At 43.8% G+C, this 27,677-nt stretch overlaps 1 protein-coding gene across 5 annotated transcripts in view; it reads left to right on the forward strand.

Moving 5' to 3' along the window:
• Positions 1-27,677, forward strand: part of COL4A6 (collagen type IV alpha 6 chain) — a 233,904-nt gene that overhangs the window by 149,789 nt on the left and 56,438 nt on the right. For all 5 annotated transcript variants that reach the window (XM_044268451.1, XM_044268454.1, XM_044268455.1 and 2 more), the window contains 16 exons: positions 824-868; positions 2,166-2,282; positions 2,398-2,466; positions 3,228-3,263; positions 4,925-4,987; positions 7,164-7,199; positions 7,343-7,384; positions 9,560-9,652; positions 10,341-10,394; positions 10,529-10,588; positions 11,708-11,752; positions 12,935-12,988; positions 18,805-18,874; positions 19,355-19,465; positions 23,591-23,740; positions 24,207-24,305. In XM_044268451.1, coding sequence (XP_044124386.1) covers positions 824-868; positions 2,166-2,282; positions 2,398-2,466; positions 3,228-3,263; positions 4,925-4,987; positions 7,164-7,199; positions 7,343-7,384; positions 9,560-9,652; positions 10,341-10,394; positions 10,529-10,588; positions 11,708-11,752; positions 12,935-12,988; positions 18,805-18,874; positions 19,355-19,465; positions 23,591-23,740; positions 24,207-24,305 — 1,144 coding nt within the window. The remainder of the gene's footprint in view (positions 1-823; positions 869-2,165; positions 2,283-2,397; positions 2,467-3,227; positions 3,264-4,924; positions 4,988-7,163; positions 7,200-7,342; positions 7,385-9,559; positions 9,653-10,340; positions 10,395-10,528; positions 10,589-11,707; positions 11,753-12,934; positions 12,989-18,804; positions 18,875-19,354; positions 19,466-23,590; positions 23,741-24,206; positions 24,306-27,677) is intronic.

A 27,677-nucleotide genomic window follows, 5' to 3' on the forward strand; every position in this document is an offset into this window, starting at 1 on the left:
ACAGCATTCCCTAGATGGAGATATGTTTTGTACGGTGAAAATTACCTGAATTAAAGGCACATGTTAGGAAATGTGTGGCACCTAATGTTTTAGAGCAAATTTTCCCCTTTGAATACTGTTTTACCGTATTCATATTAATCTACATGAAAGCTGAGTAAGTTTATTTCATATGCCTCCTCTTTTACAGCGTGTATTATAGAACATAACTTTGAAGGCTGCATTCACAACTTCTGGCATCAGAGCTGATGCCTTCTGCCTCAAAGTTGGCACAAAGCTGGATCTGGTGATTTCAATTCTTGAGAGTCATGTTTCACTGAACAGTAATCTGTAACACTTCCCCGAATTACAGAAGCTTAGCCAAGTTATTAAATTGGCGGCCATCAATGATTACCTCTTTCCCTATGCCCTGTTAGAGCTCAGGCCCTTGCCTCTTGTTCGGGCTGTTCTAACCTTTCCATGTATTGGCGAAATGTGGGCCCAAATGCATCGAGGCAGTACGAGATAAGTAATGCAGCACATTTATAGATTTACATACCATTGTGCCTGTAGAGTTTACAGAGTGCTGTTCAAAAGTTCCACTTTAAAAATACAATTTTCATTTGTAATATATCAAATAATGCAAAAATGCATTGACGTAAGGCAGATAGATTGTGATTGCTACTGTCTGAGTGCTGTGAACTCCTTATACTATTTATATTTTTTACACATTTACGCTATTCTAGATATGTAGAGTTAAATTCTGTGTCCTGTTGTTATATGTATTTTGTATCCACCTCATGCTTATTAATATATATAAAAATATTTTTATTTCATCTTTCCACAGGGTGCTATGGGAGTTCCTGGGTTTCAGGGTGCTAATGGGATTCCAGTAAGTGGCGTCACATGTCTTTCTATCTCTGTGTCTCTGATTTGTAATGGAGACCATCTTAATATGTGTGGAAGGGAAACCTATTTGAAAATCCATTGCACCTCTCTGGTATGAAGTACAAGATTCTATGCAACTAACAGGTCTTGAAATGGAGGGCTTTTTGTGCTCCAAGAGCTATGGCCAGGCTCTTGGTGCTCGAAATAGGTGATTTCCCTAAATATAAAACAAATATATCATATACTATACCATGCCATTTTTACTCAGCATGATCAGCCCTACCAGGCATGTGTGGGTTACTTGGCTTGATCATGCTGACAAGCTCTTTTAAATTACACATATTGACACTAGTGATATGTCACCCCTTGGTGCACAGGCATTTTCCCCATTATATTTAGCATATTTTTAATTGTACTAATTGTATCATTTAATAAAGTTGTAACTGATTTGAATTTAATTGGCGTGGAGTGCCTCTGTGTATAGGAGTTGCGTATTAACTGGTGGCACAAGCATCCTTGATGTATGCCCATGGTTTGGCATCCCACTAAAATCCTTAAAATAAAAAAACATCATATACTCACCTCTTTTTCCAGCAATGTTCTCTGCGCCTCATCTTCAGTCTTCCTCCCACTGTTTGTACATAGGGTTGCAGTGGTGCCGTGCAAGTATATGGCATGTGATCGCTGCAGCCTATCAGTGTCCTCAGCGATATGACTAGCTGCAGCAATCATGTGCTGTATACCTGCTTGTCACCTCTGATGCCGTGTATACAAACAGCAGGAGACGGACCGGAGCTGCGGCTCAGAAAATATCATTGGAGAAAAAGATTATTATAGGATTTTTTATTTTATTTTAAGGATTTTTATGAATTGAGGAGTTTTTTTTATGTCAACTTGGACAACCTCTTTAAGGCCTTTTTACACAGACCAATAGAGTGGGCAATGAGAAAGTTCATCCCTGATCATTGCCCACGTATTAGCTGCATATACTGTATGAGGTTGAACAATCATTTCTGCGATTGCTCATTCCCCTATAGAGTGTCATTGTTTGTCAGAAGAACTTTCCTGTTAACCCAGGGCAATGTGTGGCTGACAACTGAGCATCTGTGGTGCAATTACCCAAAAAACAAGCATTTATTCATTTGTCGGGTGATCGTCGGCACATTTGCACAGACCAGTTATCAGGATGAGCCCGATCCTCGTCCCATTATTTGTCACAAAATATAATACACTTTCAGTCACTTGTGCTGACAAAAAAAACTATACTCTAAAAGATATTGTTCTTTTCATTAACCTTTAAGGGTCATAGCGGACAGCCGGGTCATAGAGGTTTTCCTGGACTAGATGGGTGTAATGGTACTAAAGGAGATGATGGCTACCCTGGGACTCCAGGATTTCAAGGGAGTCGAGGTGTATCAGTAAGTTTTACTTGATTTCCCTGGTAAACACTGAACTATTTTTGTAAAATTTTTATTTTTTATTTTTTTTAATTATTGTATATGCAAAAAAAATTTATGCCTTCTTTTATCCTAGGGATTTTCAGGCCCAAAAGGCCAAAAGGGAGAACCTTCCTTTGCTCAGGGTGAAATTAAAGGACCAAAGGTAAGATACAGTGACTCTAGTCCAATTATGGACCAGTTTTTTGTAGTGAATTAGGGAAGAAAAGAGTAGAGGACACATTTACACACTGCTATACTATGTAAAGCCTTTTTATTCTAAATAATTTGATTGCTAGTTGTTTTTGGCGTACTGTGAGGAAGTATGGAGAAAGCTGTGTGAACACCGGGTCAGATAAGTTGTAGAAAATATCGTTGCGCAAAATTGCACCGGCACAGTAGTAAATCAGGGTCACCATTCCTACTTCAGTCAGTTTTAGCCTCACAATTCTAGCACTGCTATACAGTGCATGGACTGAATTGGGTAGACTCTTTAAAGGGGGTGTCTGGGACTTAAATATTGTGGTCTTATCCATAACTGATTGGTGGGGAAGAAGGGCTGGGTGTCAGACCCCCACCAATCTGATCTAGATGACCTATTCTACCCTGGCCATGTGTATATCCAGTGTCAGAATGCTGAATGTAGTGCCAGTAGCTGGGAGTAAGAGAAATGCAGCAGTAGGGAAAGGCGAGTATAATTAAAAAATGTCAGCCCTGGGAGATTTGATAACTTTTTGGGTTGTATAGGAAATGTCTCCTTATTTTGAGAGAGTTGGCAAGTATATTGTATATAGCAAAGTTTTCGAAAAAGCATTTGCAGCAAGGTGAAAAACAGAGAACAGTGGTAGATCCTCTTTTACTACATTGTTACAAAATGTATTGGAACAGTCTACTAAATATCGTCACTGTGTTTTTCCATTATTTTAGGGTGATGATGGACTAAACGGAATTGATGGTATTCCTGTACGTACATTTTTTTTTAAATCATATTATTTTATTTTGGAATTTTAATCATCCTATATCTGTTTATATACCAACACAAATAATATACAATTAAAAGGATTATCATAGTTATATTAACCCCTTGACAACATCTACTGTTGTACAACCGATGTCATCTCTTTAAAGATGGGGCCCGGTCCAGAGTGGAGGGAGCACCATAGCCTCCGTGTGCCTTCAGTTTCACATGGTAGACTCCTGGGGCTAATGTCTGCGATCGGCAATAACGCCGATTGCAGACATTTAGCCCCTCAGATGCCGTGGTTAAAAGTGAGATTGGGGAAGTCATCTAGATTGGGGAAGGTATTCCTTAGTGGTAATAGGCCTTAGTGGTAATAGGTAATATATAAAAATTCTACTTACTTCCCTTTCTCCATAATAAACTTATATAATCAATAAAATAAAAAAATTATATGCGCCGCCACATCCCAAAATGCCAGAACTGTTAAAACCTAAATGTATTTATTCCGAATGCTGTGATGGAAAATAAATCAAAATGGCTGATTTGCATTTTTTGGTCACTTCACCTCCAAAGAAAAAATAAATAAAAAGTTATACACCCCCTAAAATGGTATCAGTAAAAACTACAGATGGTCCCACAAAAATCGACTGAACAAAAGAATGAACTGAAAAAAATTGCCGATTTAGTTTTTTCGTTGCTTTACTTCCCCAAACAAAAATGAATAAAAAGTGATCTTAGTAACATAGTAGATAAGGCCAAAAAAATACATTTGTCCATCCAGTTCGGCCTGTCATCCTGCAAGTTGATCCAGAGGAAGGCAAAAAAAAACAAAAAACCTGTGAGGTAGAAGCCATACACAAAATGGTATAATTAAAAAAATACTGATTCCCTTAAAAAAAAAAATTAGCCCTCACACAGCTCCATAAATGGAATTATGAAAGTATGAGGGTCAGAATATGGCTATGCAAATAAAAAATAATTTTTCCAAAGTTTGTATTTTTTTCAGCATTAAAACATAAGAAAAACGATGTAAATGTGGTATCATTATAATCGTACTGACCCAGAGAATGAAAGGAACAGGTCAGTTTTAACGCATAAGAAATACCATAAAAATGAAACCCATAAAACTGGTGGAATTGTAATTTTTTTTTAGGTTCCACCCCATTTGGAATTATTTTCTATCTTCTCACTACATCGTGTGCAATAGTAAATGGTGTCATTAGAAACTAAAACTTGTACCACAAAAACAAGCCCTGTGAACAGGAAAAATAAAGTTAGGACTCCGGGAAGGCAGGGAGTGAAAAGTGAAAGTGCAGAAATGGGAAATCCAAGGTGCTGAACGGGTTAATATTGTTAAAATCTATTTTTCATCTTTTCACCATTTTTATGCTCTCTTTTTTTTATTTGACTTATGCTTACTAAATCCTTATTGTGAATGTGTAGAGCAGTAGAAAGGATCAGAGTTTCCTCTATGAATCGTCAGGCCTTATTGGATGTAAGGCAATTCTCCATCCTTCATCTGTCAAAACTTGAAATATTGAAATCAGTAGTGAATCTGGTGAACAAGTCGTTTACAGATTTTATGTTACATGATAAAAAAGTTGGTCACATGTCACTGGTATAAAAATATGTCTGATTTTAAAATTGATTTGCCTCACTACAGGGGCCACGGGGACCACCTGGACCTCAAGGTCCAACAGGGCCAGCTGGGCCACCTGGCTTAGCAGTAAGTAATTGTCATTACTATGCCACCTTTGCTTCTATAGTTATATGTTGGTAAGAAAACAAAGATTTTGCCAATTGTGTCCCCTTTACACCAATCTTATATGTCTGTATATACAGTCGCCACCTGGATTTAACTAAGCAAATAGTTATGAGCCTCCTATTGGATAATTACTGCCTGGGCGATTATCTTTCAGCTGACAATAAGTTATTTAACTCCAACTGGTGCAATGAGTTGCTTCTCGTTTCTTAAACAACCATGTCGAAAGACACATCTCGTGGTCGTGGAAAAGATGTTAGTCTGTTTGAGAAGGGTCAAATCATTGGCATGCATCAAGCAGAGAAAACATCTAAGGAGATTGCAGAAACGACTAAAATTGGGTTAAGAACTGTCCAACGCATTATTAAAAACTGGAAGGATAGTGGGGACCCATCGTATTCGAGGAAGAAATGTGGCGGGGAAAAAATCCTGAATGATCGTGATCAGCGATCACTTTTACGTTTGGTGAAATCAAATCGAAGAAAAACAACAGGAGAACCCAGGGCTATGTTTAATAGTGAAAGTAAGAGCATTTCCACACGCACAGTGTGAAGGGTACTGAAGGGATTGGGACTGAACAGCTGTGTAGCCGTAAGATAACCACTAATCCGTGAGGCAAACCAGAAAAAAAGGCTTCAATTCGCTAGGAGCATAAAGATTGGACTCTGGAGCAATGGAAGAAGGTCATGTGGTCTGATGAGTCCAGATTTACCCTGGTCCAGAGTAGTGGGCGCATCAGGGTAAGAAGAGAGGCAGATGAAGTGATGCACACATCATGCTTAGTGCCTACTGTACAAGCCTGTGGGGGCAGTGCTATTATCTGGGGTTGCTGCAGTTGGTCAGGTCTAGGTTCAGCAACAGTATGTGCTCCAAGAATGAGGTCAGCTGACTACCTGAACATACTGAATGACCAGGTTATTCCATCAATGGATTTTTTTCTTCCCTGATGGCATGGGCATATTCCAAGATGACAATGCCAAGATTCATCGGGCTCAAATTGTGAAAGAGCATGAGACATCATTTTCACACATGGATTGGCCATCAGAAAGTCCAGACCTTAACCCCATTGAGAATCTTTGGGATGTGCTGAAGAAGGCAGCAGTTAGACTCTGCCATCATCAATGAAAGATCTTGGTGAAAAATTTATGGAACACTGGATGGAAATAAATCTTGTGACATTGCAGAAGCTTATCGAAATAATGCCACAGCGAATGCGTGCCGTAATCAAAGCTAAAGGCTTTTTTTTGGTGGCGACTTTTTTGGGACAGGCAGTGTATATATACATATATGTATATATACACTGTATGTGTATGCTGTAAGAAGGTACAAGGAATTATCATGGATGATAGGTACGTGTCACCGAGGTTCCTGGCCTCGGTGGAGTAAGAGAAGTTTTTTATGTGTCAGCAGCAGTTGCTGTTTGACACCTTAATACTTAGTATGGCTGTATAGCTGATCCGGGACGGCTCTTACTGGGATTAGTCAAAGTGCTAGGGGGGTGACTACTCCCCATGTTCCATGCTGGGTTTTGCCAGGCCTAAAAAAAACAGCCAGCACTGCCAGGTGAGGAGGATTACCTCAGTCTTACAGTGGAGCTCATGAGGTGTGTGTGCTGGGATCTGAGGCTTGTGCCGTGCTGGAGGGCTGAGACCCATCTGTAAGGGAAACGGGCCCCCTAAAAGCCTGCTTTGGACTGCTGGATGCAGAACTGCCAACAAGGTGATTTTTGCTATGTGGACTTTCCATTGTGTGTGAACTAACACCAAGACTGCAAAGTGACATTTTGTTTTTGCTTTATGTGTGAAAAAAAACAGAAGTTTGATTTAGGAACTGGTAATTTGCCTCTGTACTACATCCGTACTTCCTGTCTACTAGAGCGAATCCCCACAATGAATATTGAATGCAAATATTTTTGAGCAGAGATGCACAAACACACTGTTATCTTCACAAAGAACAGTTTTGTAAGAGTATTACAAAACTGCTAATATACTGCATGTCCTATTCCAGAGGTATTAGTATGTCTACATATAGATTTTTGTATTATTCAGAATGAAAATGTTTCCTGTATGTAACATCAATCCAATGTAAAGCAAGTGTACATAGTTATTAATAACTGAATCCATATTGAACCTGTCTCTAGGGTCCACCGGGGATGCCCGGCTTCCCAGGTCCAAAAGTAAGTTTTATGTGTTTATTACTATATTCTTCTATTCTTATTATTAATGGTCTACTCAATATTGATGACCCAGAAACGATTGAATATATCACAAATGAATGATTACTTACTACAAGCTAAGTTTTTGTGGCTTAATTTTTCAGGGTAACATGGGAGTAGGTTATCAAGGCGAGAAGGGAGATAAGGTATGTAATAAAATTGAAATCCCAACTTTGTTATTGAAGTAGTTCATTGTTAAAGGGGCTGTCCACCCTCATAGGCCATGACTAGCTGATCAGCGGGGGTGCAGCACTGCAGTGACAAGCTCAGTCCAGGAATGAAAAGATAAATCCAGCATTGAAGTTGAAAATATTGTGGGTTCCTTTATTCAATATAGTACAAGCTCAGTCCACTATAAAGTAGCTGGAGTTGCCATAAAGCTGATCTTGGGGTGTGAGGTGTCAGACTCCACCAATCACCTAGTGATTGCCTATACAGAGCATAGGCTGTCACTTAATAAAAGGTGGACAAACCCTTTATGATGTATGGGCTTTTTCACAATTATAGGGGTTGTGTGAATTGGCGGAACCCACAGTAATCACTAAAATGGTAGTCCGGAACCCTCCTTTCCTCGTCACTGCATGATCACAGAGGAAGATTTTGAAAAGAGTGGCCGTCGAGCATGCACATTGCCACTCCATTCAATGTCTATGGGACTGACGGAAACAACCAAGTACAGAGCTTGGCTGTTTCTGTCAGCTATAGACATTAAACACGGCAAATATATTACCAGCAGCTATAGACAGCAGGGCACATATATTACCACCAGCTATAGACAGCAGGGCACATATATTACCAGCAGCTATAGACAGCAGGGCACATATATTACCACCAGCTATAGACAGCAGGGCACATATATTACCAGCAGCTATAGACAGCAGGCTATAGACAGCAGGGCACATATATTACCAGCAGCTATAGACAGCAGGGCACATATATTACCAGCAGCTATAGACAGCAGGGCACATATATTACCAGCAGCTATAGACAGCAGGGCACATATATTACCACCAGCTATAGACATTAAACACGGCAAATATATTACCACCAGCTATAGACTGCAGGGCACATATATTACCACCAGCTATAGACAGCAGGGCACATATATTACCACCAGCTATAGACAGCAGGGCACATATATTACCACAAGCTATAGACAGCAGGGCACATATATTACCACCAGCTATAGACAGCAGGGCACATATATTACCACCAGCTATAGACAGCAGGGCACATATATTACCACAAGCTATAGACAGCAGGGCACATATATTACTAGCAGCTATAGACAGCAGGGCACATATATTACCACCAGCTATAGACAGCAGGGCACATATATTACCAGCAGCTATAGACAGCAGGGCACATATATTACCACCAGCTAAAGACAGCAGGGCACATATATTACCACCAGCTCCTATTCATTGGTATTGTGGGGGTTTGGGACCTCTGTCAGGGCAAAATGTGGTTCTGAGAAAAATGAAAAGTGGTGCCCAGAATGCTGTACCAACAACACAATAACATTAAGTATGTTGTGCAGAGATCTGCAGCATTAATCTGTTAGTGCTTCCCAGTTTTTGCTGGGGTCTTATAAAATAAGGGACATAGGCCCCAAAAGGCATATGGATATATAGGATATATAGTTATTATATAGGATATATAGTTACCAAATAATACCTCAACACCAGGACTAAATATTACCTTTATGCAGGGATTCATGCACTGTATAACCAGCTGCTAAGAGTGGCTGTAAGAAAAATTTAAAGACAAGCTTTCTTTTTTGTCCCGACACCTGATTCCTTGGGGGAATCGGGCCCTGGGCAGTTGCCAAGTTTGCCCCCCCTTCTCCCTAATTCTGGCCCTGACATCTGTTCCAGTGTTCATGGGGGTCCCCATTGTCAGACATTCAGCCTATATATAGGTGATAATGTCCATTGTGGCACAACCCCCTTAAAAGTGATTTCCAGGATTTTAATACTGATGACCTATCCTCCTATAGATATTATTTATCAGTGAACCCCAGAAGATATTTTTATTTGCCGTGCAGTGGTTCACATACATGTGGGCTATTGATTATGAACAAATGCTGCAGGAAGTAAATGATGCGGCCAGGTCTGTATTAATCCAGACTACCAGATGCATAAAATATATTTAGGCTATAGCCCTGTTTAGTTATTTTCTTGTGTATTCTTGGTTGGTGGTTCTTGAAGGAGCACCATGTGAAGGAAGTGAAGTGCAGCTTTATATGTTATATGTCACTACCTCTTTGCGCCGGTTCTCAATATACCGCATAGTCACACATTACATCTGATTTCATGCAGGGAGACACTGGGCGTCAGGGTGAACCAGGACCTCCTGCTTCAAGTGGAATGGAATTCTTTGCAACTTTTCTGAAAGGAATCCCTGGAGACCGAGTATGTATGCATGTTGAGTTTTGTATATTACGGAAATATTCAGACAACAATAATGGATAATGGTAGAAAGTTGGATAAGATATGGAATGAACTGCAGTTCTACACGTCCTGCTGAACTTTTTTGTTTATACCTTCCAGCTGTATGAGCAATTCTAACTATTAACCTGAATGAAATTCTAAAAGTAACCTAAACCTCATGAATGAAATTGCATTTGAAATAAGTAGACACTCACAATTACCTGGGCCATATGTGAATTCCTGTTGGAACAGACCCTTGGTATTCGTCTCATGGATTATATTCCATATACAGTACACCTCTCATAATACCTAAAAGCAGCATGCAAATTGTTTGTACATAATTAGTTCCCTGTGGACTTATATTGTGTATCTACAGTTACACATAGTTCATCGTAAAGAATAACATTCACATGGTCACGTGGGGTTCTGTAGAAAAAACTCATTTGACTCCCTTTATCCCTATTCCTTGGAAATTGATGAGACGTGCCATGCACGGTCTGTTGGGTAACTTTACAGTAGTAAACTAAGAGATACCAGTTGCTAAATGGGTCATTATTTAGTAATTGAGCTCACAATCGTTGATACGTTGTATCTATTTTACACCTCACTATAATTAGATATTTGAAGTCTATATTTTTTATTAAATATTTTATTCTTTATTTCTTCTCAGGGTGATTTTGGTCCTCCTGGATCTTCCGGGTTGCCTGGACCACCTGGTCCTCCAGTAAGTTGGCACTTATTCATTTGATATTAAAATTGAAATTAGGATTTTTACAGCACGCTGGACACTGCTTTGTGCAACAGTCCTTGCAGTGCCTTTCTTGGTTTTCAATACTCTTTTTTCTTTTCTTTTTATAGGGGTTCAGAGGACAAGGAGAAAAAGGGGAAAAGGGTATTCCGGGTCTGCCTGGTCAAAGGGTGAGTTACTACATTTACAGTGCCTGTTATCAGATACACGAATTCCTGTTATCAGATACATGAATATTAACCTACAGATTCAGAAATGGGAAATATATAGTACTTTTATCAATGATTTCTCTCTGTCCCCTGTCCATCGATGTTCTAAAGAACCCACAGAAGTTAGTGTTATGTACTGTTATGTTTGCATTGAAAAATACATTTTCCCGATGGTGCTGTACACTGTATGTGTCACACTCTTTATTAGTATATTGAGTTGTTAAAGTACCCCAATCCGATCCCTGGCATCACCTAGTAGTGCATGAAGTGAGAGGTAACAAACTGTGATTTCAATGTTGTCGCCATCTCCTGTTTTAATTGATGACACCAGGAACAACATCTTGGCTGTCATCCTCTGTCAGGAGGTGTGTGTTAATAGAAGTTTGAATTTTAAGTGGAACTCTTAAAGAGGCAGTAACCCTTATAAAGATTTTGTACTCGAACGCTTGAAGCACAAATATCTGCAGTGAAGTTAGTGACATAGTAGTCATTACAACCCTTGGAGATGTCACACAAAAGGTTCAGCAATTAGCCTGTGGCTGTGGCGCACAGTTCTCCAGGCTCAAGCAAATGATAAGTTCTATAAGTATCTACCTACCCAATTGTAAGGGTAACCACTAAGCATATTGTACCACTTAAGGTACTGTAACTGCTAAGCTTGCCATGCCTCTCTGGAAAAAGAAATAAAACACTTTTGTTCCTGAATTCTGCACTATGATAGTTCAGTGTGGTGTTGACCCCTGCCATACTGTATAGCTATGGCCGTATAGAATTGCTGTAGAGCACTGCAAGTAGTAAGACACTGTCTGTACAGGTTGTCCCATAATCTTGCTATAGTGATCACTCGTCTCCAGACACATTCATTGTTTCTGCTGAGCAATTTTTATTTTGGTGCAACTATGTATGAAGTTAAAAAATAATCCTCATGCCACACATAATACTTTATATGCATTGAAAAGTCCCATGTGCAATTATCAGTGCTGTGCAAACACTACTACTCCAAAAATAGGAAAACATTAGAAGAAACATCATGAGCTGCCAGATATCCAGTGGATTCACAAATGTTATTGCTTCTTTTAGGGCTTTCCTGGACAAGATGGTCTTGATGGATTTCCGGGTAACAAGGTACTGAACACAACTCATTGAGCAATATGCATATAATCTATGGGAACATTAAATTATTCTCTGTAAGCACCACAATAATGTGTCATCTGTTGAGAGCACAGAGTGGATGTTCAAGGTAAAGCTTTCCTTACTGTAGTTGTAGAACATCTGTAGGTGTATTTGAAGGCATCTAAGGCCACCCATAGATTTTGTGTAAGCGGCTCTTAGAGATTTCAGCATCAGCTATCAGTAATCTAATATCTGTGATGGCTGCTAGACAATTCCCATTAGGAGAAATAAGAATTTGAGGTGATGACTTCACGTGAGGAGGCTTGTAGGCTTCAAGTAGGGTTTTAATTTAAATGTCAAATCCAGTGGTTAGCAAGTAAACATACAAGAATCACATAAATAGATTGTCCACTAAAATTATTTTAGGTACTGAAAGCTGTGTTTAAGAAAGAGTTCAAAGATAAGACAATGCAGAAATAGTTATTTGTACAAAAATGCATCACCTAGCAAAAGGTTTTATTGTTATTTTGAAAAAGTAAAATAAAATTATAGACCTAAATTAAAACCAACTTTTTTCCAGTTTTGCATAGAAACTTTTAAGGCTATGTACACATTTGGGTGGCTTTTTATTATTATTGCATTGTACTTATTTTGAGCTTAACATCTTTTTTTCAAATGGTCTTAATAAAAAATATGGAATCCTTTTTTGTGTACAGAGCTGAGATGCTCTAGTAGCAGCCTGTGGATTTTCTGTCATCCGGGGAGCAGACAGACTCCTTATCTCTGCTCTCTGACATTATAAACACTCATTATAGCTCAGTTCTATTCTTACTAATAAGAATGTGGCTTAAATAAGTGTTTAGGACCTCTTAGTAGTTTAGACATAAGATTTATTAGAGGCACAAAATGAAAGTACCAGTCACACAGAAAAATAGTTAACCCTTTATGACATAATGGCTCAATATTTTTAATAAAGGCCAATTGAAAATATGATTTTTAGCCAAAAATGAGTAAAATGCAATCATAAACAAAAATTGCCTCCAAAAGTGTACAATAGCCTTCAGTGTTTCCTTTCATGTTAGCAGCAACAAATTATCAAGATAACCTTTAATTTGCTCAGTGTCATAGAAGACATCGGTCTACAAGTTAATCTTCTGTGTAGGATGATGTATTCATATGTTTGTGTTACCACAGGGTCAGACCGGTCTTGCTGGTGGTCCAGGACGTGAAGGTTTCAAAGGAATGAAGGTAATAACCATCCTACTATTATTATATCTTCTACTCATGGGTTCAGTAGGGTGTGTGATACCAACAGCTGCCATGAATCAGATTAAAAGAGTGACAAATACAATAAGATTCACGGCACTCAAATGTAGAAAATATCATAATTGAACATTTATTTAATCCACCAATAGTTTTTAGTACATTCAGTACATAAGGCCAGTGTGAATGTACTAAAAACTATTGGTGGATTAAATAAATGTTCAATTACGATATCTTCTACATCTGAGTGCTACAGATCTGCCACTCTGGGATTATTATTCCATTACTGAGCACCAGAACATATTATACTGTGGAGTGCCAGCCACCTAGACAATTTTTGACAAATACTATAAAACGGAAACACTAGTCAACTTTTCAATCTCCCACTGAACCACTGCAGATGCTGGTTTGTATGTGTCATGGAACCATGAACCAGACGTACAACAAGAGATGAGTGGAAATAAGAAGGCTTTATTGAAAATAAAGCTGTAAGGCAAAAGTCCAAACGGATGGCTAAACCGAAGCAGGGTCTTGCGAAACCAGGGATCAGGAACCAGAAGGGTAGTCAGACGAAGCCAGGATCAGGAATCAGCAGAGTAGTCAGACGAAGCCAGGATCAGGAATCAGCAGGGTAGTCAGACGAAGCCAGGATCAGGAACCAGAAGCAGCAGCAGTCTTAGAAGCATGTGAGCACAGGAGGACCAAGCAAGGAACTGAAGCCACAGACCTCCTATATATATGAGCTGGGCATCCAGCTCCTCCCAGTGGGAAGGAGGAGCCGCAGGGTGGGAGGCTACAAGAAACCCAGAAACCAAGATGGCCGCCAGCACATGTCAAACGAAGGAGGACAGCAAGGAGGTAAGACCATGACAGTACCTCCCCCTCAAGGGCCCCTCCTCCGCGGAGTAAGGAACGGTTTCTGAGGGAAGCGTGCGTGGAAGGCTCGGAGCAAGGCAGGAGCATGGACATCTGCGGAGGGAACCCAGGAACGCTCCTCTGGACCATAACCACGCCAATGGACCAAAAACTGCACCCGGCCGCGGACCAGGAGTGAGTCCAGGATATTGCTCACCTCATACTCCTCACGATTGCCCACTTGGACCGGACGAGGCCGAGGAATCGAGGAAGTGAAACGATTACACACCAGTGGCTTCAACAGGGAGACATGAAACACGTTGGAGATCCGCATGCCAGGAGGAAGCGCAAGGGCATAGGCTACCGGGTTTACCCTGCGAAGCACTCGGAAGGGACCAACAAAGCGAGGCGCCAGCTTGGGAGTGGGCACTCGAAGGTTGAGGTTGCGGGTGGACAACCATACGCGGTCTCCGACCTGGTAGGAAGGAGCGGGCGCTCGTCTGCGATCAGCCTGGAGTCTCTGGCGCTGCGCAGAGACCTCAAGGGACCTCTGGATCTGTACCCAAGAAGCACGTAGGACGGAAAGGTGATCCTCCACAGCCGGAATATCCTGGGGAGAGAATACCTCCGGTAACACGGCAGGTTGGAACCCATAATTGGCCATGAAGGGAGACGTCCCAGAGGAAGAGTTCACCGCCGTGTTCCTGGCAAACTCAGCCCAAGGCAGGAGGTCAACCCAATTGTCTTGGTGATCGGAGACATAGCAACGAAGGAATTGCTCCAAGGCCTGATTGGATCGTTCTGCGGCCCCATTGGACTGAGGGTGGTAGGCCGAGGAGAAAGAGAGATGAATCCCCAACTGGGAGCAAAAGGCGCGCCAGAACCTGGACACAAACTGACTCCCCCGATCCGACACAATCTCCTTGGGCAAACCGTGCAACCGGAAGACCTCCCTGGCAAAAATCGAGGCCAACTCTTGTGCAGAGGGTAACTTCTTAAGAGGAACACAGTGGCACATTTTGGAAAACCGATCCACTATCATGAGAATGACCGTATGGCCTCGGGATGCAGGGAGGTCCACAATGAAATCCATCCCCAGGTGTGACCATGGACGCTCCCCGGTGGCTATGGGTTGCAAAAGGCCCAACGGAAGGTGCCGAGGGGACTTACTCTGGGCACAAACGGAGCATGCCGCTACATATGCGGCGATGTCGGAACGTAGAGAAGGCCACCAGAACAGACGTGAAACAGCCCAGGACAGCTGATTCTTTCCAGGATGCCCCGCGGCCTTGGAGTTATGGTAGGTTCGCAACAACCGAGTGCGCAACTCCTCAGGCACAAAACACCTGCCGTTGGGTCTCCCAGAGGGAGCACCAGATTGAGCCGCCAAAATCTGCTCACCCATGGGAGAGGTCAGGCTGGTGCGAATGGCGGCCAGGATCTGATTCGGAGGTATGACCGAAGTCGGAATCGACTCCTCCCCGGACAGCTCGGAGTACTGCCGTGATAAGGCATCCGCTCTGATGTTCTTGGAAGCCGGGTAGGTAGGAGACCACGTAATTAAAACGTGACAAGAACAGAGCCCATCTGGCCTGACGTGGTGTCAATCTCTTGGCCTCAGAGAGGTAGGTCAGATTCTTGTGGTCCGTCAGGATGAGAACCGGAACCACCGAGCCCTCGAGCAAGTGCCTCCATTCTTTAAGGGCCTGCACGATGGCCAATAACTCCCTGTCACCAATCTGGTAGTTGCACTCCGCGGAAGACAGTTTCCGGGAGTAAAACCCACAAGGAAGCAGAGGACCCTCTGGTGTTCTACGCTGAGACAGGAGGGCGCCTACTCCCGTCTCAGACGCGTCCACCTCGAGGACAAACGGCAACCCAGGGTTGGGATGCGACAGAATCGGAGCCGACACAAAGGCGGACTTTAGAGCCTCAAAAGCTCGGATGGCCTCGGGCGGCCAGACCTGGGGATTACTGCCCTTCTTGGTCAGATCCGTGAGAGGCTTGGCTAGCCTGGAAAAGTCCCTGATGAACTTCCGATAATAATTGGCGAAGCCCAAAAAGCGCTGCAGGGCACGAAGACCACTGGGCTGGGGCCACTGTAAGACAGCCGAAACCTTCTCAGGATCCATGGAGAACCCCTCAGCGGAAATTATGTAACCTAAGAAGGTTACCTGGGATCGGTGAAATTCGCATTTCTCAAGCTTACCGAACAGCTTGTTCTCTCGTAACCGTTGCAACACTCGTCTGACATCCAGAATGTGGGCCTCCATGGATTCAGAATATACCAAGATGTCATCCAAATAGACCACCACACACTGCTGCAACAGGTCACGGAAAACATCGTTGATGAATTCCTGGAAGACTGCGGGCGCATTGCACAACCCAAAGGGCATAACCAAGGATTCATAATGACCGGTCCTGGTGTTAAACGCGGTCTTCCACTCATCGCCCGCCTTGATCCTTACCAGGTTATATGCCGCCCTCAGGTCGAGTTTGGTAAAGACCGTGGCCCCTTTGAGGCGATCGAACAGCTCGGAAATCAAGGGTATCGGGTAAGCGTTCTTGATCGTGATGCGATTGAGACCCCTGTAATCGATGCAAGGCCTCAACTCACCGCCCTTCTTTTTCACAAAGAAAAATCCAGCCTCTGCCGGGGACGAGGATTTGCGAATGTGTCCGCGTGAAAGCGCCTCCCTCACGTACTCCTCCATGGCCTCATTCTCCGCTACCGACAGTGGATAGACTTTGCCACGAGGCGGAACGGCACCAGATTGTAACTCTATGGCACAATCGTATGGGCGGTGCGGAGGTAGGGCAACCGCACGCACCTTATCGAATACATCCCGGTACTCCTCGTATTCAGGAGGCAACAGAGAGTCCGAGGAAGTACACAGCAACTTGACAGGCCCATGGATGCAACTAGCCCCACACTGCGGTGACCACGAGAGGATCTCGGCCGATTTCCAATCGAAAGTCGGATTATGCTTCTGGAGCCAGGGGTACCCCAAGACCACCGAGTAGTGTGGAGACGAAATAACCTGGAGACAGACCGACTCTCTGTGAACGGCACCAATGGCCATCCCCACTGGAAGGGTCTCATGAGTCACATGTGGCGGCAGAAGGGGTCTGCCGTCTATCGCCTCAAGAGCCAGTGGGGAACCTCGAGGCTGCAGAGGAATGGAATTGGCGGCAGCGAACACACTATCAATGAACAAACCACCAGCACCAGAGTCCACCAACGCCTGGGTCGTCACCGAGCCCCCGACCCAGGAGAGGACAACAGTAATCAGTGGTTTGTCAACACGGGAAACCGGGGACGAGGAGACTCCACCCAAGATCTGCCCCCGACAGGATCTCAGGTGCGAGCGTTTCCCGGACGGTTCGGGCATGCCAACCGAAAATGCCCACCGAGACCACAGTACATGCATCGGCCCTCGCGTCTCCGGAGTACCCTCTCCCCCTCGGACAGGCGAGCAAACCCCAGCTGCATGGGTTCACCCCCAGACAAGTCAACCCCCGGAGGCGTGGGAGGAGAGGGAGGCACGGGTGGGACAGTAAACGTAGGCGCCAATCTGTTAGAAGGCCTCCGCAGGCTCTCCTTAAAGGAAGGTCTCTCCCTGAGTCTGGTGTCAATCAAAATCAGGAAAGAAATAAGAGACTCGAGCTCCACTGGTAGGTCCTTAGCTGCAACCTCATCCTTCAAGGCATCCGAGAGACCATGAGAGAAAGCAGCGACCAGAGCCTCATTATTCCAGCCCACCTCTGCTGCCAGGGTACGAAACTCAATGGCGTATTCAGCTACGGATCGTGAACCCTGTCTGATGGACATAAGGAGCTTCGCAGCAGAGGCAGCACGAGCCGGCACATCGAATACCTTCCGAAGAGAAGCAACAAAACCAGAAAACTCGGCAACCACCGGATTGTTGTTCTCCCATAAAGGGCTGGCCCAGGCCAAGGCCTTGTCCGAGAGCAGCGAGATCAAGAACCCCACCTTTGATCTCTCAGTAGGAAAGGCATGTGGCAGCAACTCGAAGTAAATGCCCACCTGGTTAAGGAAACCTCGGCACTGAGTTGGCTCTCCCCCAAAGCGCTGTGGAAGGGGGGCAGAACCGGTCATACCCCGAAACACCGCAGGCGCAGCAACAGGTGTCGGGGTAGACTCTGGCGCAACAACCGGAGCGGCAGTAGGAGCGGGCCCAGGAGCGACAACCGACCCATCGGCAACGGAAGCTAAATGAGCCGTGCGTTCAAGCAGGGTTTGCAACGCCACAGCGAACCGACCCAACAGGTGATCCTGCTGATCAAGTCTGGCAACCAGCGTAGGTAGCGAGGATGGCCCTGTACCGTCAGAATTCATGGCTTGGTCCTAATGTCATGGAACCATGAACCAGACGTACAACAAGAGATGAGTGGAAATAAGAAGGCTTTATTGAAAATAAAGCTGTAAGGCAAAAGTCCAAACGGATGGCTAAACCGAAGCAGGGTCTTGCGAAACCAGGGATCAGGAACCAGAAGGGTAGTCAGACGAAGCCAGGATCAGGAATCAGCAGGGTAGTCAGACGAAGCCAGGATCAGGAATCAGCAGGGTAGTCAGACGAAGCCAGGATCAGGAACCAGAAGCAGCAGCAGTCTTAGAAGCATGTGAGCACAGGAGGACCAAGCAAGGAACTGAAGCCACAGACCTCCTATATATATGAGCTGGGCATCCAGCTCCTCCCAGTGGGAAGGAGGAGCCGCAGGGTGGGAGGCTACAAGAAACCCAGAAACCAAGATGGCCGCCAGCACATGTCAAACGAAGGAGGACAGCAAGGAGGTAAGACCATGACAGTTTGCAGCCTCAGAGATCAAGTGCCATACCACTGCTATCACTGCATTCCAGTTTAGTAATCTGGATAACCCTTCTATAGTCAGATCTGTTTATCCCATTTTTCTCTTTGTTTTAGGGTGAACCAGGAGACTTAGGTTTTCCAGGAAGCCCAGTATATATAAATAACGGTGGTGCAGCAATTCAAGGTAATACAGTTCTCTGCCTATTTCACTAAGGTTTTCTCTCTTCATCAAGATGATATCACTTGATAATAAGACGACGAAAATCAGCTTCCTGCTACCTTCCTTCTGTAGCTGCTCTCCACAGCAAATGTTTAACACTATGTACATCACAACTTGTTAGCACTTCATGGGTGGAGACTTTGTTAGAGGCATTGGGATTTGTACAGAAGCCTATAACACTGTTGGTAAAATATGCTGCAAACTTGTCAGTGACAGCATTTCCTACAATATCCAGCATCTGTATTTCCAAAGTGAACCTGATGCCTCATATAGTTCTAATATTTACCCAGCTTGAAAACAAGTATAAAGGATCTGATCAGATGATAACTTCTTCCAACTTGGTATATGTTGACCTTATCAAAAAAAAGAATCCTCATTTATTTTGTATTATCCTTCAGTAGCTTCCTGCATAGCCACGTGATTTTCTTATGTACTTCGTTTTAGGTTTTCCAGGAGATCCAGGACCTCCTGGATTCCAGGGTATGCCAGGGGACGATGGAGACTTTGGTCCACCTGGTCCTCCTGGTCCCCCCGGATTTCCAGCGTTTGGAAGGGGTAAGAAATGTCTTTTTTGTACCATCCAATAAGCTTCTAATCAAGAAAACATCTTTCCTGAAAACAGCCACCTTAGCAATCATTCCTGAGCCCAGATCATAAAAGATAGCTATTCTCAGTTTTGTCAGATTAATATTGCAATATTTGGGCAAAATCCACCAAAGCAGGAGCTGCACTTACTTAAAGAAGAACTCCCGAAAAAAATGTTATTCTCTGACCTACTAGAAAGATACATGTAAACTGTAGTGAACGTAATTTTCTTAGCAGTGGCTGTATTTGTGAGTTATACCTCCCATATGCTTTTCACCTGTGTCATGTGACCAGCATCTTATGCGTGGACAGGAAGTCAGTTTCTCTATGTATTCCTATGGGAGCCTCAATGTCAGTTTCATATGAATGAATAGAGAAGTAACTGACTTTCTGTCCTGTGTCAGTTGGAGATCTGTTGGTCACATGACACAGCTGGTTGGTCACATGACACAGCTACAAATTAGAAGGGAGCGGATAGCTCACAAATTCAGTCACTGAATAGAAGATTACATTCACTACAGATTGCATCATGTAACTTTTTAACAGGTCAGAGAATAAAAAAATTTGTGGGAGTTCTACATTAAGCTATCCACACTGGCTCATAGAGGAGATCTTTATATGTCTCTATATGACATTTAGTTGTCCCAACTGGGCATGGGCACAGAGCTTATGGGGCAACAACTTTGAAGGTGATGAATAATTTTTTTTGTTAGATATTTTTTATTAAGCTTTTGGTCATACAAAACAAAAATCTAAATCTATGCCAGCTCCCTTGCTGGCGTAGACTTAGACCATTTTGTAGGCCTAAAACAGGCATAGAAAAAGATGAATTAGACAGGATTGCCCTCCTAACCCCGCCCACGCCGCGCCTACTTTTTTTAGACCTTGCGTCAGAGGGGAAAAGTCGGAGATTGCGGTGCAAAAATCTGCGCCAGAACTACGCCTTATATAGACATATTTCCAGTAGTAAATAACTCCCCTTATCTCCCTCCGCCAAACCCCTGAGATTTTGAAACTGGGCAGCTAAATAATATACCCAAGGGTTTGGGACCGTGAGCCTCCCAGGTAGGCCTCAACAGCGTCTCCCTTTTTTTTTTTCGGGATACCATTTTTCCAAATAAAATCCCCAAAATAGCATTCATCTTATAAAGGAATCTAAGTGGGACCCACACCAGAGCATTGTGGAACAACGTAGAGCAGTTGGGGCATCAGAATAATTTTAGTGAGATTGGCCCAACCAACCAGTGTAAGAGGAAGTCTAGACCAGTCATGCACCTTACACCGAAATTTGACCAAAAGTGGTTGCTTACTTAAAACATCAAAATCCTGAATCCTAGCTGATACCTGAATCCCCAAATATTTCAAAGATATGATCAACAATTTTGACCAGGCGAACTACTCAATGGCAATACGACCGACTTTGTCCAATTAGTTTGTCAAAGGCATTTATTATAGACATAGCATGGTGGAGTGACTGTGTCCTGTCATCCAGAAAAAATAACAAATTACCCGCACACACTGCAACTTTCTCATGAACTGCACCATACCAGAAACCCTTCACAACTTCAGACCTTTTCAGGGCAGCCGCCAGGGGCTCCACAGTCACCTCAAATAAGAGCGTTGAAAGCTGACAACCCAGCCGGGTCTCTCAATATAAAGATAAAGCATGTAAGAGCAACCCGTTCACTCGTATCCGGGCAGATGGAGAGTCATATAGCAGTTTTATCCAGGAAATAAATCCAGCTCCAAAGCTCATCTTTTCAGATAACGCCCATAGGTGATGCCATTCTACACAGTCAAATGCTTTGACCACATCCAAGGATGGAGGTGGAGACCTAGTGTGTCTGAATAATCAGGAATAAGTGCTGGACATTGACAGCTGTGGACATGTTAGACATAAACCCAGCCTGGTCTGAATGAATAAGTGAAGTAATCACTGTGGCCAATCTATTAGCTAGTATTTTTGCTAGAATTTCAACATCAGCTGTAAGCAGTGATATGAGTCTATAAGATTCTGGTAACAACACATCTTTGTCTAGTTTAGGCAGTACTACCACTATAGCTTCATTCATTAAGGTTGGTAACGCTCCCTGATCCCATTCCTCAATGTACACATCTAAGAGAAGAGGCAATAGCAATGATTTATATGTTTTGAAAACCTCCACTGAGATGTCATCTATACCCGGGGCCTTATTATTTGATATACTCCCCAGTGCTGTCTCCAGTTCCTGCAATGTGAGTGGTGCATCCAGCAGTTTCCTCTGATCTTCAGTCAGAGAAGATAGGGACTGCCGAGAAAAAAAGGATTGCATATCGTCAGGAATGGCCTTAGATTAATACAAAGAGGAGTAGAATGATGGCAGGATAGCTAGAATTTCCTCTATAGCAACGTGGATGGAGGGCAGCTATATATGCAGAACCCTGGTAGTCCTGCTTGCACTAACTCCTTATAATATGTCTCGTCATGGATCATTTTAAAGTTGACTAATATAATTTTTTGTGTGCATAAAAACAGCTTTATCTATATCAGTTTACTGTACAGTGCCTGGTGTATAGACCACACTGTTCAGAAATCAGATAAAAGGTCTGTGCTGATGCTCATAGTTCTGTGAGATGGACCTGAAGCTTTGGACTGCAATGCCAGCTGTAAATCAAAACTAGTGCAAGATATTATATTGTTAATCCAAAGTATACAAACATAACTTGTGTATGTAATCTGTAAAACATGGCTTTAAGGTGGACATTTATATTAAGAGGGGCCTCTGCAATAATTCAACAAAAGTCATTGGCATTTTTAGCATGCAAGTATTTCCACAGAAAAAAAGAGAGCACAATACACTTCTAAAAACCTATTGAAAGTGTCACAAAGGAGTGACCAAGTTGATGTGCCCATGATTAGTTTACTTACTTAGAATTAGCGACATTGGTGCAGAATTAGTAATCCCTTAACATTTAGACAGTGTAAATTTATGGACCTTTTACTCTTGCGGATTTACAGGCAATAAACCAGGAATGAGCCATTGTCATTGTAGAATTGTCCTGTGTAAATGTGCCAACGATCACCCAACAAATGAACGAACCCATTAATAGGATGATCTTTTTCTCCTGCATAGAAGATCATCGTTGATCAGCAGCAAATCATCTCGTGTAAACAGGGATGTGCTGCTGGCAAACAATGAATCTGTATAGGGACAAGCAATCACATCAGCGATTATTTGTCCACAAACAGAGAAGATGATTGCAGCATGTAAATGAAGCTCTTAGTTTCTCATATGCTCATGCAATTATCGAGAACGTGTAGTTTATTGTACTAATTTCCAATACATGAGAACATGTAAAAGGGTCTTCAGTTTATACCACCTATTAGTTGGCTCACTTTGTGCCCAAATTTTGCACAGTAATTTTGGCAGTATTTTGCCAGACATTTTTAGATCCTAAACTACAGCCCTTTCCCAGTAAGTCCTCCCTGTTTCCTACTAAGCTCCAACACTTCTTAAGTGAACCACTAAAATTGTCTAGGATGCTTAATAAAAGTTATGCAAGGCATGTTCCTCATTGTCCTGACCTTGGATTATTGGACCTTCATACAGGTTGTCAACTTCAAGGTTGATGACTACATGATGAAGTTTTGGAGAGTGGGGCAATTATGACTTTCTGCTTAGTGACAACCTAAATGATTGCCATTACAGCTGCCACAGGGATGTACACCCATCTTTTCCAGACCTTTGTAGTTTTATGGGAGTAGCGCACACCAGTATAACACTAAACCGACTAGAAATTTTGGACTATAAGAAAGCAGGGTGAACCCAACTTGTGAACTTTATTAGCTCCCAGACAACTTTGTCAGGAACAGGTATAACTAAAAAGTTGAAGAGAACTGTCTACTTAATAGTGAGATGTAATGGTTGGGGGTCTCCGGAACACTTATGAGATCAGAGCTTCATGTAACTCTTCTGCTGTGTATGTATAGCTTGTGACACCACACTGTGTGAGGAACATGTCTTTACTCCTCAGGATATGTACATGCTGGAAGTTCAGTAATTCATGTATTTTGTTCACAATGACATATTTTAATGTGACGTTCTTCTTTTTCAGGCTTTCCTGGTAGTCCAGGATTTCAAGGTGTTCCAGGATCTAAGGGGGAAAGGGGAGACATCGGAAGACCAGCTTTTGGGCAAAAAGGTACCCCAGGAAGAGTTGGTCCACTAGGGCCACCTGGCCCACCAGGGCCACCAGGACTTCCAGGTATGATTTTTATACTATGCAGTTATCAGCATTAATTGTAGTACCACAGACAAGTGCAAGAGATACAGTTATGTTATTGTATCAAAATAAGTTGATTTCTTGCTTTTCTATGTTCACGTGAGCATTTATTTCTAAGAAGTAACTGATCACAGAATTAATAGAAAGTTTACCTCACACAGCCACTTGATATTTTTTCATAGTATAATTAATCTATGCTTTAGATTAGATGTCTTACAAGTACATATGATCACAGAGGCATCTGTGTCGTTTGAGCAGTCTACTTTGGCTGATGTGCCATTGGCACAGACAAGGCATGATTCTGTTTCCTACTGAAAAAATCAAATCCTTAATTCTTGATTTCTGAGTCAAATTAGGTTGACAATTGTTTATTATTTGGTTAAAGAAATATTAGATTGTTGAAATGAGGAATAAGATAATCCATTTACTGTTATCCATTTTCATTTAGCTTTTCGTTCACAACGATTAGGAAGAGGTGAGCGTGGGGAACCAGGAGAAGATGGTTTGCAAGGGCCACCAGGAAAAATTGGAGCCAAAGGAAATAAAGGTGCAATTTTATTTTACTTTGTTACACATTCTTTTACTAGATACATTTATGTGAAAAAGTAAGGCTACTTTCACATTAGCAGTTTTTTGCGGATCCGGCATGGATCTGCAAAAACGCTTCCGTTACAATAATACAACCGCATGCATCCGTCATGACCGGATCCGGTTGTATTATGTCTTCTATAGCTATGATGGATTCGTCTTGAACACCATTGAAAGTCAATGGGGGACGGATCAGTTTTTCTATTGTGTCAGAGAAAACGGATCCGTCCCCATTGACTTACATTGTGTGTCAGGACGGATCCATTTTGGCTCCGCTTCGTCGGACGGACAGCAAAACGCTGCAGGCAGCGTTTTGGTGTCCGCCTCCAGAGTGGAGTGGTGACTGAACGGAGGCAAACTGATGCATTCTGATACTCCATATAAGTCATTTTTACACATGTAGACGTATCAATAATTGATTATTTTTTAAACAGTATACTGTATACAGATCGAAGTAATGTAATTGCAGAAAAAAACAACAGAGGCTGCATAAATTACTTCTACAGAAGAAAACCTTTGCTGTCTTAAAAGAACATCAGGGCTAGCATAAAGTTTTAAAGTTTTCCATTGAAGACCTAGGCAAACACCAGAATTCCTGGAGCAATGTGCCCTCAAGGCACAGTGGCAGGGGCGGATTGGCCATAGACCCTAATTTCTTGGTGGCAATGCCCAAGGGCCACCCGAGGCCTCCTCATGGTCACCAGCCAGGTACATAAAGATTCCCTCAGAATTAATTAATGTAGGAGCATCAGGCACTTATGCACCTGGCCAGCGGCCATAGATGCTCTCCTGATTTCAACTGTATTGCCATCCTCAGAACGACGATACCGTTTTACAGTATACTGTGGCGTGCTCAGCAGTATTTTGTGCTGCACTGTGCTATTTGGTTTTGCAGGGGCAGTATTTTGTTTGGTTTTGTGTTGACCCTGCCTTCTGTGAATTTGGACCCGTCTGCAACATGGACTTTTAGTTTTTTTCTCGCCCATATTCATTGGGGGACACAGGAACCGTGGGTATAGCTATGTCCTCTAGGAGGCGTTGACACTAGTAAAAGCTGTTAGCTCCTCCCCTGGCAGCTATACCCTCTCCAGCCTGGAGAGAGAGCTTCAGTTTTTTCTAGTGTCAATAGGAGGCAAGACCTCCCTGCTCTGCAGGGTAGCTCCTGAAGATTTTTTATTTTATTTTATTATTTTCCTTCTTTTTCAGATGGGAAACAGCCTCCCTGTTCTCCTGAGGGAGCACGCCAGCGTTTGTTCACCACGCTGCCTCCTCCCCCACAAGAAGACAAGGTGGACCAGGGCAGCCTCGCTCCCCTGCCTCCCGCCAGAAGAAGGGTCACCCATCCAAGTCCCCCTTCCAGTGTCCTGCCACTACGGTGCCAGTAGCTGAAGGGGTGACCCTGCTGAAGAAGAGGAAGGGTGAAGATGGTTGCAGGAGAAGAGGATGACGATGAGGTGAGTACACGGGACTAGGTAAGTATGTTTAACCCTCCTGGGTCGTTTGGTCTTCCCCCTCCCTCCCTCTTGGTGGCAATAGTTTTCAAACAGGCACAGGGCTTCAGCATAGCCCAGCAGCCACTCCCCCTCTGGAAAAAACCCTGGCACAGGTCGCTCATTGTTGTCCTCCAAGCCGGGACAACATCACATAAGGGGTTAATGCGGTGGAATCCTCTGGCAGGCGCTTCCAATAGCGGGAGGCCGACCGCACTGCTGTGTCCTGGAGCGCACGGTAACACATGCAGAGAGGGGAGCGCAGGAGGCTTCCGCTCCCCGACAGGAGGAATCACTTCATGAGGCCTGCACCTACCACCATTATCCACCCCTTTCGGGAGCGGACGTGGGGCGCACCGCTCCAGAGGGGGTTAACCGCCCATGCGTTCGGCCAGCACCACGAGATGGAGCCCCCATCCGTTGCCGGGTGGGCGCATTTCGCGCTCTGCTCTGGTCTCTGTGATCCGGCCGATGCAGGGGATAGCAATACCCTAATTGGCTTTGCGCAGAAGCTTGGATCGCCGCTTTGCGGCCTGCTGGGGCGCAAACTTTGTTCCCTGGTAGGGGGGTGCACTCTGGCGCTAATTCTTCCCACCCTACTTTCACCTCCCAGAAAGATGCTGAGCTGCGCCCCGTTCTCCTCCACAGGTGCAGCTTTTTGCTAATGCTCGAGTTCGTGGTCGCTGCAGTGGGACATCCCCCTCAGGTAGGGGTCCTACCCTGGCGCTAGCTTGGCAGTTGCTCCTGTTCAGCGCCCTTCCAGGTAGAGTTTTTAAGGTTAGCTCTGCTTAACTCGGGCAATATGGTACGTGGCTTCTAAGGATAGTCTCAGGCCCCCCCCTCAGTTTTGCGCTGACGGGGCAAGCGCTGGCTACTACTGTGGGAGCGGTATTGCTTTACCACTACATACTTGGGTTATTACTGCACAGCTCTTTCGTCAGGTGGTGGACTTTCTAGCACTGAATTTGGTGGCCTCTGCGAGTGGCCACCTACTCTGCTGGGGTATGGGGATAGCAATACAGTGTGACTCCCCTTTCCTGGCTTCCTCCTCAGGAGGAGTTTTTGCACAGCCACTTAATCCTTGGCTACTTCTGTATAGCGCCAGTCTCAGACGGGGAATGGGCTTAGACCGAGCCTATTCTTCTCCTGTCTTTTTCTTCCTCTAGCTCATGGTTCATTGCCACCCCGCATGCCTTGGTAGTTCCTACGTTACTACCTTCCCTCATTTGCATTTGCACTAGGTATTCGTTTGGTGGCCTTCCATTTCCAGACACGCTCCGATCCCAACTGATGGGCTGTGGCGCCCTCCACATCCCTTCTTCTACAGGGACTCCTTCCTCTATCTACACGAAAGCTTCCCACCTTTTTCTCCAAGCAAGAGTTCCGGAAGCATGCGGCGTGGATGCCCTGATATCTCCTTGGCGGGAGTTCTCTCTCCTTACGTGTTTTTTCCCCTTCCCCTACCCAGGGTTCTATGGAAGATCAAGATGGAGGGTATTCTGACAAATCCTAGTCGCTCCGGATTGGCCCTGTCGTGTGTGGTACGCCGACCTTGTTCTCCTTCTAGGAGACGTCCCTTGGTTACTGCCACTCAGAGACGACCTTCTTTCACAGGTCCGGTCTTACATCAACATATAGGGTCTTTGGTTGACGGCATGGTTTTTGAAACCGCCATTCTGATGTGGAGAGGGTTTTCGGCAGACGTCATCCACACTATGATTCAGGCCAGGATGCCTGCATCGCCCAGGATCTATTATAGGACCTGGAGGTCCTTCCTGGGCTTCTGTGAAAGCTGGGACATCCCCTCACTCCGCTTTTTCTCTCCCCACGGTCCTATCCTT

Source organism: Bufo gargarizans, chromosome 9 (assembly GCF_014858855.1).
Source record: "Bufo gargarizans isolate SCDJY-AF-19 chromosome 9, ASM1485885v1, whole genome shotgun sequence".
Taxonomy (NCBI): domain Eukaryota; kingdom Metazoa; phylum Chordata; class Amphibia; order Anura; family Bufonidae; genus Bufo; species Bufo gargarizans.